The 14,993-nt window shown below is 41.2% G+C and overlaps 7 protein-coding genes across 7 annotated transcripts; 4 read left to right on the top strand and 3 right to left on the bottom strand.

Moving 5' to 3' along the window:
• Positions 1-476: 476 nt before the first annotated feature.
• CYBJADRAFT_165905 (uncharacterized protein) lies at positions 477-1,701 on the bottom strand. The gene has a single exon (XM_020214267.1). It carries the CDS (start codon positions 1,362-1,364, stop codon positions 543-545), a length of 822 nt encoding a protein of 273 aa, XP_020072191.1. The 5' UTR covers positions 1,365-1,701; the 3' UTR covers positions 477-542.
• Positions 1,702-3,228: 1,527 nt separating this feature from the next.
• On the top strand, positions 3,229-4,764 carry CYBJADRAFT_171089 (La RNA-binding domain-containing protein; the record flags this gene model as incomplete). The annotated part of the gene is made up of 1 exon (XM_020216186.1): positions 3,229-4,764. One exon carries the CDS (start codon positions 3,229-3,231, stop codon positions 4,762-4,764), a length of 1,536 nt encoding a protein of 511 aa, XP_020072190.1.
• Positions 4,765-5,771: 1,007 nt separating this feature from the next.
• VHC1 (Vhc1p) lies at positions 5,772-9,601 on the top strand. Its single transcript, XM_020214266.1, has one exon. It carries the CDS (start codon positions 6,124-6,126, stop codon positions 9,505-9,507), a length of 3,384 nt encoding a protein of 1,127 aa, XP_020072189.1. The 5' UTR covers positions 5,772-6,123; the 3' UTR covers positions 9,508-9,601.
• Positions 9,512-10,971, bottom strand: ABD1 (mRNA (guanine-N7)-methyltransferase). Its single transcript, XM_020214265.1, has one exon. The coding sequence runs from the start codon at positions 10,924-10,926 to the stop codon at positions 9,544-9,546; it is 1,383 nt and encodes a 460-aa protein (XP_020072188.1). The 5' UTR covers positions 10,927-10,971; the 3' UTR covers positions 9,512-9,543.
• A 90-nt stretch (positions 10,972-11,061) lies between these two features.
• PRP5 (DEAD-box RNA helicase PRP5) lies at positions 11,062-13,899 on the top strand. The gene is made up of 2 exons (XM_020213127.1): positions 11,062-11,155; positions 11,214-13,899. Exon 2 carries the CDS (start codon positions 11,553-11,555, stop codon positions 13,548-13,550), a length of 1,998 nt encoding a protein of 665 aa, XP_020072187.1. The 5' UTR covers positions 11,062-11,155; positions 11,214-11,552; the 3' UTR covers positions 13,551-13,899.
• Positions 13,573-13,956, bottom strand: CYBJADRAFT_171085 (uncharacterized protein; the record flags this gene model as incomplete). The annotated part of the gene is made up of 1 exon (XM_020216185.1): positions 13,573-13,956. The coding sequence occupies one exon, from the start codon at positions 13,954-13,956 to the stop codon at positions 13,573-13,575; it is 384 nt and encodes a 127-aa protein (XP_020072186.1).
• A 203-nt stretch (positions 13,957-14,159) lies between these two features.
• Positions 14,160-14,870, top strand: CYBJADRAFT_165900 (uncharacterized protein). Its single transcript, XM_020214264.1, has one exon. The coding sequence runs from the start codon at positions 14,179-14,181 to the stop codon at positions 14,797-14,799; it is 621 nt and encodes a 206-aa protein (XP_020072185.1). The 5' UTR covers positions 14,160-14,178; the 3' UTR covers positions 14,800-14,870.
• Positions 14,871-14,993: the final 123 nt, after the last annotated feature.

Here is a 14,993-nt window from a genome sequence, read left to right as displayed (position 1 = left end):
AAAGGAAGGCGAAGACACGAGTGTGTATTCCGAGAACGATTTACCTATCGCTCGTTACTTCGACAGAACTTTGTACATGTGAGAGATATTAGAATAAGATATAATTAACGGTCTATACTGCCCTTACAAGTTGATCTGTAGTGCTTCGGTACGGTGAACGCGATTTGGATCTTCGTAATCAACTTGCGCTGCGCAGTACATCGAGTATTGACTTTAATGTCTGGTCCTTCATTGATAGGATATTTTTGAAACTAACGAAATTAACGCCTAAAGAGTCTTCTAAAACTGTAGCGTAATATTTCGTATATGTAGTCACAAGGGTGTGTATGGTGTGGATATGTTAGAATGATACTAATTTGTGTACCGTTAGTATGGAAAAGATTTGGCTCACCCTTCAGTTATTAGAACAACACATCTCAAAGATAAAAAACGCTCTTAGACATAATATTGATAAAAGTGAACCCACCTGTAGATTCTTCCTTTATACGTACTGAAAATGAAGTCTGTTTTGCTGTTATGTTCCTAAGCGCCAAATCAAACTCTTACACCTCTAGTAATAAAGAAGTACGATGTTCTGAATTTTTTGGTGCTGTTGGTTCAATATTGGTGAATTCAACAATAGTCCCTTCTCTTGTTAAGCCCATCTCTGTAATTTCCTGTTGAACAATTTCTCTAGCGGTATATAACAGCTGTGCATAACACTTGTTTTGAAATAGAAATTCACCAATTTTGCTAATGTAGTCCTGAAGTTTATTATATACTTCATCGTTTTGAAGAACACCACTAAGCAGTTCAAGATGACGATTTGTAGCTAATCCTGGATCTAGTGTATAAATTTCTGCAAATTTCTCTTGACCATTTTCTTGAGCTATCATACCATTCATTCTATGGAATAAACGTCCGTTGATGGTCATTGAATAAGTTCCACCTCTCGAATCACCAGTACTGTTAGAGCCCAAAGATGATAGCGAAAGAATTGTATTGATTGTTCGAGAATATTTGGACGTGATTGGATCCAATAAGATATCCTTCATGTACTGTGGAGGTTCTTTGAATATCAAAACGAGTACAACTTTCCCCCTATCACAACAAAAAGATGGTAATTCAGCATCGATAAGGAGAGCGTGACAATAATCGCAACATTTTTCAAGGTCACCTGGATTATAAACTGAGTTCTGTGGTCTCCGCTGTTGTTGTTGTTCATAAACTGGCTCATCATTCTCATTAAAACCGTTGGTGTCATTCTCAATGATGTATTCAAAGTTGGGATCATAATCAAAGGCACCATCACGTCTAATTTCTTCTAACGCTCTTTCCGCTACCTGTGCCGCGTTTCTTCGCCTATCTCTTATTCTATCGGCCATAGTTTCATTATCTAGTTCAGGTTCAGGTATTGGCGGCTGTTGTGGCAAATCTATAATCTCTGCAGGGGTATTCTGTGACCGAACTTGGAGGTTTCTTGGTTCCTTATCTTGTTCTCATAACAAGCCAGTTAGTCTGTCTCAATAATTAATGGGTCTTCTTGTTGTCTCGTACCTCCATTCGTTTGAACTTGTCGCTGTGGTTCTGAATTAGCCGCTGATGTTTCTTATTAAAGTTTGAGGACATCGTTATAAGGTTCCATGAAGAGTCTTCAGTTTTTTCCTTGGACGCCCTCTGGCATTTCTGCCTTTATTGTTCAATCTTTTGTTCTTGGCCATTGTTTGGTGATATTTTTAATTCTATGTATAAAGCTGTACTGGTTTTGTGTCATTTTGTGTTATAAGAATTCGAAATGTAAACAATGCGGCGGAAATTGAAAACATCCTAACATTTTTACGATTGCTGATGCAACGAAGAACCAGAATTACATATATAATGCAACACGTTGTGATTTATTTTGAAAGGGCCATTGATTCAATCAAGCTCAAAGTCAATATATACGATGATGTGGATATGTTCTTTTGCTTTCCCTGTCAGGTTTTCCAGGTTTTGTTTTGTTGCTGAGATATAAGCAAATTTATGTGTTTTTCTTGATTATACCATACAAACCATGAATGGATATATCTCAGAAAGTATTGAAGGTACCATGATGAAACTTTGTATCTCTCTTAATTAGGGTAAGGACTACACTGTGGTTTAATTCGAGGAAATTTGAAGGGGGTTTGCTATTTTGATAAGTATCATTCTAATAATGGGATGAATGTAAGTTCGATATAGAGGAGAAGAACTGATTCTCATAGATGAAACGGAGTGCATCTAGTACATTCAATTGGGAGACATTTCACTATAGACATTAAAGCGTATACGCCCACGAATGACGTATAAACAAAGAGAGCAAACCATTCCACATTGTCCATGCCTGTGCCCATCATCGCTTTGTCGAACTGTGTGTGCACTACCAAACGCGTGGTAGGCGCGTTCCCTGTCAAACCGCGCGCGTGATCATGTTTTGTTTGAGTGGGTGAGGCCAGGAGGTTAACATTGGAATCAATGAAAGTCTGACATCAAAATATAATTTGAAAAGGAAGCTTTGCCGTAGTGTGTAGTCCTCATCTGTTCACAGAAATTTCCCTGCTAGTTCATTCTCGACGAATAGTACTCAAAGTGACGAAACGTCATCAATTGAGCTCTCCCACCTCGTCAGAGTTGACAATTATTCGGTGCTCCCTATTTCTACAAGGGAACCGTGCGCTTGGAATTTCTCTGGTAAATATGAAAACACCGAGCGAGAAAAAGGAAAGAAAAAAGAAAAACAAACCACGAGTACCTAAAACGCGAAAGAGAGAGCGAGTGGAGCGAGAAACAAAAAAAAAACGACCCGTAGAACGTTTCAACATTCCACCGGTTCCCTCTTTCTCTCTCTATCTCACCTCTTTGGAAAGAAATCAATCACTTAAAAACAGACATACACACAAAAGATTGGTTAGCTTTCCCTTGTGAAACTGAAATATCTATTGGAGACTGTTTGGGGACCACCGTGAGACAATTTCATTGGTCAAAGAGAACAAGCGTGTTAATTTCCCTTTTGTGTTTTTGTTTTTTACCCTTCTTGCCACTTTGACAAAAAGAGAACGGTAGTGAAACAATTGGGTTTTATTCAAATCAGAACACAAGCCATTGTGGGAACGGAGAACCAGAGGCATACACCTAAAAGTAGTAGGAAGAAGCGGTAGGAAAGGTGGTTACTTGTGCACCATATCAAACCATATCAAATTTATCCATAGAACTGATCATAAGAGTTCCATCATGTCTGCTACCAATTCAACCATTGCATCCACCTCTTCGCCGGAAACTGCCACGGTAGCTCTATCTACCGCGGCTTCTTCGAAGTTGGTTCCAGCAGCTGTTCCAGCAGTTAGTCCATGGGGAAAGACGTTGGATTCAAACACACCTGACACTGTGTCCAGTGCTACAAACAAGGAGGCGTCGACCCATTCCAAGATTCAAAAGAGTTGGCCCGCCGCTGAAAGTGCCTTGAAGACGACAACTTCTCCAAAGGTCAAACAAACACCTCAAATGCCAAAGGTGAAGTCCACAGGGAAGGAGAAATGGGTGAAGTACGATGCAGAAATCATCATTTCCTCAAGTACCGGTGGGAACCAGCACAATGGTAACAACCAGAGTAAGAAGAAAAACAGTAACAATGGCAACAGTGCTGGGAACAACAACAATAACCAAAAGAACAATCAAAACAATGGTAAAAAGAAGCAGAATAATGCTAGCAGTAAGGCTCACAAAAAGGATCAGAACAAGAAGAATGATCATCATCAAGGCGCCAACGGCCAAGAAAAGAAATCACACAACAAAAACACAAATGCCAGTACGCCGGAGAAGAAGTTAGCTAACTCCATGACGAATATTTCAATAGATGGTGGGAAACAATCTGAGCCAGACCGTGAGGAATCCGCATCTCCAAATACCGTCCCTGTTGAGAACGAAACCACCAGTGGATCCAATGGCGAGAACAAAAGTGGTACATTGAATAATGGTGCTATTGATGGTGTCGATGAACAGGAAATTGATAATTATTCTAATCAACAGGGTGCACAATTCAAAAAGCAATACAGAAATTCTGAACCATATCTCCCAAGCCCTAATGCACAAGGTGGATACAAACGCCGTTTCAACAATAAGGGTTTCAACCCAAGAAATTCCTTTGGAGGGTTCCAGAATATTCCAATGGTCAATCCAGGGTTTAACAATTACTACATGCCAATGGTAATACCACCAAACAGCTTTAGCTATGGTGTTCAAACTCAGAGATTCCCACCACAACAGTTTGGTAGCGTTCCCCAAAATCCAGTATCGAGATCCAATTCCCACTCTCCTTTGAAAGGTGATTATGCCACTATAAATGGCGTTCCACAAGGTTTCGATCCTACTGGTGCAAGTGCTGGATTTTTACCACAATTTGTTCAACAGCAAGCTCTTTTCACTCCGTACCAGCAGGATCCAAATGCATTAATCGTCAGCACTGTCAGTTACTACTTTTCTGATGAAAACTTGGGTAAGGATATCTATTTGAGAAGAAACATGAACTCGAAGGGATTTGTTCCATTGTCTGTTCTCATTAACTTTAATAAATTGAAGAGTTTAACTGGTGGTGATATGAACGTGCTATTGAACGCTTTACAAAACTTCCCTGAAGTTGAAATTGTCAATGGTAAAATTAGAAGAAGTTACAACTGGGGAATATGGATTGTTTCCTTTGATAAGCGTCTACCTGCTGGTCAAGATGATGACGAGGATGAATCTATCACAGATGCTACTAAAGATAGCTAACAAATCTGTGTTTGTGAGCGTGTGTTATGGATGGGTTTCATCATTCTCTTTGTCATCCGTGTTTGAGCTTGATATTGTATACGAAAGCACCATGGCAGTTGAAGTTTGTGCTTTTCATGTCTTTGATGAGATTGCTTCCTATAGCATCTATGTGAGTTTAATCCACATCCGACTCTCCAAAAAAAAAGCAAAACATGCTTCACGATTTCCTTTTTTTACCGCATTTACATTGCATAGCGAACCCTCAGAGTATTGGAATATTGTTGACTATTGTGTGAACTTTCCTTCTTGCATTCGATTCAACCTTCTTATCAAGTTATTTTACTTTTTTTTTCTTAAACAGGTGGTCAAACTAATTATGGTCAACTATCTTTCACAAAAGATTGGCTCATAGTCCAACCTTATCTTACTGTCTTTTACTTCATATTATCCTTACTTTCTGGATACATGGAAGTGGGTCTTCTGTGATCAAGAGAATTAGTTACAATTGGCTCACCTCTCTCCAGAGTTCTTTTTATACCATTTTCCACAGATTGTTTTGAGTTGATGATGTATCTATCGCACTCTGAGCTGTATGGATTACCATTCAAACAGCTCAAGGCCACGTGGACCTCCGATTTGCGAGGCTTCCACACATGGTTGATATATCGCTTCTTTTTTTAACTGTTGATCTCTTATATAAGGTCTTTTTTTCTCCTCCTCGCCGGATCCAGCCCAGTTGTTGATAAATCTAATATCACAGTCTAGGTGATTGTTCTATCAGCTACAGTAGTGTACATGTAGAAATATGTCAAGATAGCTGGACGAGTACGTTGCTCCCCAGAAGTATAGCAACAACCAGATATAAAATACCATTGAGTTAAACAACCTAACTAAGTAAGTACTCCATTGCTTGGTGTGAAACAAATCACCTGTTTACACGCCAGGAGCCCGCTTCAGCAATGGTTATCAGATTTCAGCTGGAATTTATACATCCTAACCTCACAGATGGGCTCTTTTAACCGTTTGAAGACACGGTACATTTGGTGTGCCTTTGGTTCAAACAGAAACGGGGATTTTTGAGCTGCTGCTGCTGCTGCTGCTGCATACTCGGACAAAAGCCAAACAGGCAGGTGAGAGCCGAAACAGCAAAAAAACACATTCAGCAGTGTGGGAAGAGAAAGATAAGAGCTCGAGGGCCCAAAGTTGTATTTTTCCCTTTATAGGTCTAAGGATTTTGCTCTTACTTATTTGTCTTGTGCGTTGATCCCGTCGATCTCCATATACGAGAGAGACTCTTCGGTTATAGGAACAGGGGCTTGCTTTTTAGATCAGCGCAGTATCCTCAAGCACCATTGATACTAGTCCCCCCACATCACTATGAGTACAAGCTCGTCAAGGCCAACGCAATGCACGCCATTACTATCTTCAACGAATTTACACCAACGACGTGGCTCATATCTACAGAGGCGTGCGTCCTTCCATGCAGAGATTCCAGTTAACGACCTCGATGGAGAGACCGCGGAGAAGGGTGAACAGAGTAAGCTAGGTACGTTTGACGGCGTGTTCATGCCCACAGCTTTGAACGTGTTGAGCATCTTGATGTTCTTACGTTTTGGATTCATCATTGGTCAAATGGGGGTGCTGGGTACTTTTTTGCTCTTGTTCATGTCCTACTTTGTTGACCTCTTGACTACGTTAAGTATCAGTGCCATTGCTACCAACGGCACAGTGAGAGGTGGAGGTGCGTACTATATGATTTCGAGGTCCCTTGGCCCTGAGTTTGGAGGAAGTATAGGCCTGGTCTTTTACATTGGACAGGTGCTGAACTCTGGTCTGAACGTTGTGGGTTTTATAGAACCATTCTTAAACAACCTGGGACAGGAGAACGGTATCATGGCACATTGGCTTCCAGAAGGTTATTGGTGGCAGTTTATGTATTCTTCAATATTGCTATCACTCTGCATAGGTGTTGCACTTGTTGGAAGTACACTGGTCTCCAAAGCTGGAGGAATACTGTTTGTTCTACTCATAGTGGCCACGATATCAGTACCGATATCGGCCATATTTGTGAAACCTTTCTACGTACCAGAGTTTGACATCCTGTACACAGGTCCAACTTGGCAAACATTCAAGGAGAACCTCATGCCCCATTTCACGAAAGGTGCTGCGGGCTCCCAAATGAGCTCCAGAGAGACCTTTAACGATCTGTTTGGTATATTCTTCCCAGCAACAGCTGGTATATTTGCCGGTGCTAGTATGTCTGGTGATTTGAGAAAGCCCTCGAAATCCATTCCAAAGGGCACACTATGGGGACTCTTGCTCACATTTGTGATGTATTCTCTAGTAATATTGTCTTTGGGAATGTCAGTACCGAGAAAGTTGCTGCATAAGGACATCCAAATTGTCCAGACCGTGAACTTGTCTCAGATGCTTGTGCTAATCGGAGAATTTTCAACATGTCTATTCTCTGTCATTGTCGGTGTGGTTGGTGCTGCCAATGTCCTTCAGGCCATTGCAAAGGATGCCATCATACCAGGGCTCAAGACTTTCAGCATAGTTAGAGGCCAAAATGCAATCCCAGCAATCTTGTTCACTTGGTTCTTGACACAACTGTGCATCTTTGCAGATGTCAATCAAATTGCGACGTTTATTACCATGGCATTCCTGATGACCTTTATAGTGACAAATTTAGCCTGTTTCCTGTTGAAAATTGCGTCTGCACCAAATTTCAGACCTTCATTCAAGTACTTTGACTGGTACACAGCTTTAGCTGCGCTGATATCTTCATTCATCGCAATGTTCATAGTGGATGGTATTTATGCATCGCTAATGATCATTTTCTTGATGTTGCTCTTCATCTTCATCCATTATGTGTGCCCTCCAAAAAGTTGGGGTGATGTTTCACAGAGTTTGATCTATCACCAAGTCAGAAAGTACTTACTAAGGTTGAGACAGGATAACGTCAAATATTGGAGACCGCAAATTTTGCTTCTGGTTGATAGCCCTCGAAGCTCATGGAATCTGATCCAATTTTGTAATAACTTGAAGAAAGGTGGGTTGTATATTCTTGGGCATGTGATCATCACGAAGAGTTTCCAGACAAACTTTGCTGAACTGAAATCTCAAGAAAGTGCTTGGTTAAAACTTCGTGATCTAACCAAGATAAAAGCGTTTGTACAGATCGGATTGGGCCCTACACTGCCATGGGGTGTGAGAAATGTTATTTTGGGGTCTGGCCTGGGTGGAATGAAACCAAACATTGTTGTGTTAGGATACTTTGATATTAGTACCCACTACAGGACCCAACCAAACAGTAAAAAGGCCAACGCCCAAGTTGTTGATATGGAGAGTCTGCCAACAGATGCTTGTCGTAATGAAGAAAGAGTAAGCATACAAAACTGGGTTTCAATAATTGAGGATATGGTGCTCATGCGTACGAATATTGCTGTTGCCAAAGGATTTGATCACATTGACATACCAAACGGCAAAGGCCCAAAGTTGAAATACTCTAAACGCAAGTTCATTGATCTATACCCTATTCAAATGTCTGCAGAGGTTTTTGACAAAAATGGAGAAAGATCAGCACTCACTATCAACTTCGATACATATACTCTGATCTTGCAATTAGGTGCAATTTTGACAACTGTTCCAAACTGGAAGAAGACACATAGATTGAGAATCGTTGTGTTTATCGAAGACCCAAATGATATCGAAAATGAAACTCAGAGAATTAAGCAGCTCATAGAGGTTTTGAGAATCAAGGCTGTTATAAAAGTTGTTTGTTTGAGAGATTTTAAACATTACAATACCATTGTAAAGGGTTCTAATATCAGTCTATCTGAAGTTGACAAGGTGTTGCAGGATGATGATTGGTGGAGTGAGCTGAAAAGCGCAAGAGAATCCGAATTGGGTCTCGACACCAATATCAATATGCCTGGAATAAGTATAGTTACACCACAGGTTGTCGGTAGCCTTCAGAATAAGCGTTACGGACTTTCCAAGTTACAGAAAATGGGACTATCATTTAGCATGACCACGAACAAGCTACATGGCAGTAGCTTTGCGGATGCTATGGACTACGACTCTCAGAGTTCTGAAGATGAGTACGACAACAGTTCGAGTACAAGCGAAGCAATAGATCAAAATCGTGACAACTTTGAGAGAGTGAGAACATCTGCTGGTACGGCTAAACGTTCTGTTGACAGCTCCCTGGAGAATATAATAAAGACAAGCAATAGCTCCAGAAGTTCTTCGATAAATACATTCAACAATTTAGCCAAGGCCAAAAAGAACCAGATGTCGTACTTCTCCTCCGAGAAGATCCCAAGGTCGAAGGTTATTGATGATGCATCTGGTGATGAGCCATCAATAATGCTTTTCCCAGAAGACTCCGCTAAGAAGAAGCGTGAGGAACTTCGGAAATCTCGTAATGGAAGTTCTGATTCTAGACAGCGTAAGAAGTACGAATTTGATGTTCCAACTTCACCAGATCCTGTTGAAGAGGTTGAAATCGATATTAATGATCTTTCATTCAACGATCTACCAGCCAAGGCACAACATTTGATTTTGAATGATGTTATGAGAACTGTCTCCATGGATGCACCAGTGATATTCTCCACTTTACCAACACCAGTGATTGGAACGCACTATGAGGAAGAGAAGTGCAAACAATACATGGAGAGTTTACAAATTTGGACTGAAGGTTTACCACCGATAATGCTCATAAACTCTCAAAGCATGACTGTGACTACAGCGTTATAGAAAGAGATCTACCATGTTGTGTAATATTTATGATATTTAACCTGCTTTCACAAATGTAAATGCCAAGTAGAAGTATGAAGTTGCTTCCGATTCTTCACCAGATATACCGTAACCACCGTTACTCTTTCTAATACCTTCTAAAGCCTTTGGACTCAACCTAGAGAAGAAATTTGGAATGTGTTGGACAAAATAATCCTGAAATGGCTGTTTAAACTTCAGTCTTAAACCAAATTCCGAGCAAATAGCTCTCAGCGTTTCAAATGGGATGATGTACTCTGGGACATTATCAATTGCATCTTTCAGGTAGTAGTTATAGACGTTACCGAAGGGGCTTGAGAATTCCCCAGACTTTGGAGGTTGGGTTTCGAATGTAACAGAGTATAGGCTATTTCCAAAACCTTTCACACCGGGCTTCAAGTGTCTAATCTTGTGGCCAATAAACTCACTGTTTGGGATGGTTCCTATGAAGACACCTCCTGGTCTTAGTGATCTGGAGACATTTTCAATTGTCTGCCTAGCCTTTTCCTCAGTTTCAAAGGCATAGTGTAGACAAAACTGCATAGAGACGATGTCCATAGGGAATTCCACTTCTGGGAAATCATGTAACACTTCTGGAAGTGGCAGTCCAAACGCATCACCCGTGGCAAAAACAACAGGGAAACGTGAGCGGTTAGATCTGTAGCGTCTTATGGCTTCCATAATTGATGCGTTGGATATGTCGACACCAACGTACTGACTCACATTGACCTGTTCCCATTTACGTAAATCACCCCCTTTACCACATCCCAAATCCAGTACGTGCCAACCCGGTTCCTTGACACTCTCGCTGATCAGCATGTGTTTGATGATATTGTTGAAGTTTCTCAGCTTGATGATTGTGGATTGGTCACGACGTTCACGTTTCGAATCCCACGCTCTCACGTTGTAATGCTGCCTAATGGATACGTTGAGGTCCTGTTTCTTGTACGCAATATCACGAGATACCAAATCATCAGCGATTTGAGACGGCTGCGACGTTGACAAATGTGCTGGTATATCTTCAGCTGTGCCGGTTTGATCATCGCTGCCTCTTGGACGTGGAAGATACCCTCCTCTCCTTGAAGGTGCTTTCAACCTCTTCTGTACCGGTTCCGCATCAGTTAAAGTCTTGACCCCATTCAGCTTATCGTAGTCTTCTTGTGACATCCATGAAGGTTTAGGACGTCTCTTTTCTGCGGTAGCCGCAGTCTTCTCACCATCGGGAGGTTGCGACTGTGTACCTCTTCTCAATGAGAACGCCGATGCTGATGGTGAAGGAGATGCCTCTTCCAACGCTCTCTTACGAATCTTCATTGAAGGTTTCTCATCCTTTTGTTCTGTCTTCTCTCGAGAAGCAGATCCATCATCTGGCTGAGCATCGGCTCTTCCTATATCGCTCATAATGTCGCTGTACCGTTGTTTCTTCTTTTTAATCGAACATTTAAGTACATCAGCGTTGAAAGCTACGAATTTATCACGAAAAGCAGGAGGAGAAAAAAAAAACGCAAACTTCAACATCAACACAACAGCGTCAACAAAACCACAACCGATAGGGCGGTAAACAATCAGGGCACTAACGGTAGAGCGGTTCACAGCCAGATATTCTAGCGATGACAAACAGCGATTCAAGGCATGTCGAAGAACAGCACAGTGCAACGACTGGTGCATCTACTAACATTGATGATAAGAAAGCTGACAAGTTGAAGAAGCTAGAAGCATGGAAGAAGAAACAAGCTGAGCGTAAAAGGCTAAAGGAACTAGAGAAGAAGCAAGACTCACCAAATGTCGATAATGCACTGCCGAAGAAAACTACGCTGGCTCTTGCGCAGTTCTCAAAGGGCTCTAAGCTGGTGAAGAAGAGATCTTCTGGCATCAGTGCCAATGTATTTGGTGATGGCGATGATGGCGAAGACACTGGTAGGAAGAGACCACGGTTCATCCCTACAAACGATGAAGATGAAGAGCAAGAAGATGGTGATATCGACGATTTGGTTGATAAAGGACATGAGGATCCACTTGAAGCGTTCATGAACAGTTTGAGTGGAGACTCTACAAACGTGCCTAGCGAGCGGAATTCTGAACTAATCGATGACGAAGATGGTACTGCATCTACAAATATGGATGCCGTTGATGGGAATGAAGAAGCTACAAAGCTATTGAAAAAGTTGAAGACAAAGAAAACGAGGGATATACAGACGTACAAGTTCAATTTGAAAGAACTCGAACCTTTGAGGAAGAATTTCTTTGTCAATACCAATCCAATAGATCCTGATGAGGCTATCAACTTTCAAGTGATGAATAACATATTCATCAATAACAAGTCCATAACTCCTGTGATGAACTTCTATCACATGGGCCTAGATGCTGAGACGATATCAGTGATAACAGAACATTTCCGGTTCAAACTTCCAACCCCAATTCAGTCGCAGACGATACCGGCTATAATGACAGGAAATGACGTTATAGGTATTGGAAAGACTGGTTCAGGCAAAACTATGTGCTACTTACTTGGAATGCTAAAACATATCAAACAACAGAGACCACTTTCGAAGGGCGAGACTGGGCCTATGGGAGTAATCCTATCCCCAACGAGAGAACTGGCAATTCAAATCCATGAAACCTGTTGTGAATTTCTCAAAGTGAACTCGATGAATGCTATATGCTGCACAGGTGGGTCGGAATTACAGAAACAAATCAATGACCTTAAAAGGGGGGTTGAGGTAATAATTGCCACACCCGGAAGATTTATTGACCTTCTTACTTTGAACAATGGTAAACTTTTGAAAACTGATAGAATATCTTTCGTGACGTTAGATGAAGCAGATCGTTTGTTTGATTTGGGATTCGAACCACAGATCAATCAAATTATGAAGACTATAAGACCAGACAAACAGTGTGTTCTTTTTTCTGCAACTTTCCCTTCAAAGTTACAGGCGTTTGCCGTCAAGATACTTCATAAGCCTGTTATTATAGCTGTGGGAAATAAGCAAGTTGTGAATGAAAATATCACACAGATGGCAAAAGTCATTGATAAAGAATCGGATAAGTTCAACTACCTTCTGAATATCCTGGGTAAACAACCGGAACACTCAAAAACTATTATCTTTTGTGAATCACAACTCCAGGTTGATTTTATGAATAGAAGACTGTTGGGGAGTGGCCACTCACCTATTCAGATTCATGCAGGTTTATCATCTAATGAGAGGGCTCAGAATTTGCAAAAATTTAAGAAAGATCCGAATGCCAACATTCTCATATGTACGGAGGTTCTTTCACGTGGGTTGGATGTTCCGGAAGTCTCTTTGGTGATTTTGTATAATGCAGCGAGGTCATTTGCACAGTATGTTCATTCTACAGGAAGAACTGCGAGAGGGAACACCAAGGGTTCCGCAATTTCTTTAATATCTTCACAGGAGGACTTGCAAGCATATATCCTCTACAAATGTATGAAGCAGGATGAATTACCAGATGATGTGAAAGCGATTGCGTTGAAATTTGCTAAAGATTTAGATAGTGGTAAGAAGAAGATCAGTGCCGGGTATGGTGGTAAAGGGTTAGACAATTTGGATAAGCTTCGTGATGAAACAGAACAAAAGGCCAAGCTGAAACTTGGCGAAACTGAAACAACGACAACTAATGAAACAGATCACGAAGATGAAGACGAGGAAGAGGTCAAAGACCCTAACCTGGACATTGTCTACAACATACAGACAGATTCAGTTGATAAAGGTGATTTCAACGCCAAGATCAACATTAATGATTTGCCACAGGACATCAGGTGGATCGCCTCCAACAATGCCACGTTGACCAAGATTATTGAACAGACATCTGTCTCTGTTACCTATAAAGGTCGCTTCTATCCTGAGGGTAAAGAACCAGAAGCAGGCGAAGAGCCAAAGCTGTACTTGTTGGTTGAGGCCACCAGGGAACAACAGCTGTTCGATGCCATTGATCTTTTCAAGTCAATTGTGGTTAGTGGGCTAAAGAAGGCTACGCAGGACAGATCAGGTAAGTTTAGCATGTGAATATCACGATCTATACACATCCTTAATCGTATACAAGAGGCGTAGTTTTCTTATCAGCTGCATCCGCCTGTTCTTTCAAAAAGGTTGAATGCGTCTTCTTTCTCTCTTCCTCAAGTTTCTTCCCCAAGGCTCCTTGTTTAGTCATCTGCTGCTCATATCGCACTTCAGCTGCCTTTCTAGCGGCCTCACGGGGGTCCTCATCTTGATTCGATGTATTTGTAGCTTCTGATAATTTCTTCCCTTGAGGTGCGAACTTGGAGGTAGAACCCACGGTGTGCACCTTCTGTGGCTTTGTAACAGATGGCTTGCTAGTATTCGCCACCTTTTGTGTCCTCTTATTGGTCGTTTGTGTTTCCACTTTGTTTGGCAGTTGTTGAGCAGAAGGAGAAGATACACAGCTACCCATTTTGGTTTAAGGACTTGAGTTGTTATGTTTAAAGCTTCTTTAAGTAAAGTTTAGGTGACACAACTTTTTTGTTTTTGTTTCCGCTGCTCGCTTTTTGTTTTGGCTTCCCCGGCTGGCGGCGGGGGAGGGGGGCTCAAGCATACTTTTTTTCCACATCTCAACATTTCAAAACTCGGTGTTGTCTCTCTAAAGAACGGCCTGTTGTTGGAGAAACACTTCACTATGTCTCTACCTCCAGCGAACTTGGACCCAAATATTCCTATTTTACGTCATGTTTTAAACAATATTTACGTGAATGCATTTGATGCGTTTCCCTATCTCAGGACGATCCTTGATGAGTTACAGACATTGGCTTCCTCATCGGGGAGTAAGAACTTAAAAGATGACATATCTTGGGCTCGTGAGTCCTTAGAAGGCGATTCTGAAAAGCTGTTCAAGATTCAATCCCACATCAAGTTCTTACAAGCGGAGGAAACCTTCACTACAAAGAATGAAATGATCAGAGTGTTTAAGGAGTTTGTCAATTTCGTCCAGATGATCCTCCTGGACGATCTGATCACAACGTTGAGAGGCGTTGCCACGACAATGACCAACCAGGAAAATGATCATATCAAGTTGAACAATCGCACTCTTGATGAAATAGTTAAAGTGATACAGAGGTTTTCAGTTGCCTTGAAGCTCTCATCGTCACCAGTTCTTGAAATTGAAACGAATGATCTTGGTGGAGAAATTACACTCTCGAACGCAACCATAACACAACTTCAAAACCAACTAGAACTGAGATCCAAAACGCTAACAGAGACGGTCGAGGTCCTTAGACAAGTCTCACATGGCCCACAATAAGTCCGATAGATATATATATGTCACATAAGAAAGGATGGATAGTTATTGTACCAGTTTAAACTACACTGCTGTTTTCGTATACTATGTAGCATTAAGTTTTTAACGTAAAAAATAAAATTGTTAAACCAAAAATCGAACCAAAAATCGTAGAATTTGAATAAGAAGAAACATCTCTTTTCTCAGTTATATTTTTC

This window comes from Cyberlindnera jadinii (assembly GCF_001661405.1).
Source record: "Cyberlindnera jadinii NRRL Y-1542 unplaced genomic scaffold CYBJAscaffold_2, whole genome shotgun sequence".
Lineage (NCBI taxonomy): Eukaryota > Fungi > Ascomycota > Saccharomycetes > Phaffomycetales > Wickerhamomycetaceae > Williopsis > Williopsis jadinii.
Note: the sequence above shows the minus strand (reverse complement) of the source record. Positions and strands in the feature narration are given on the sequence as shown.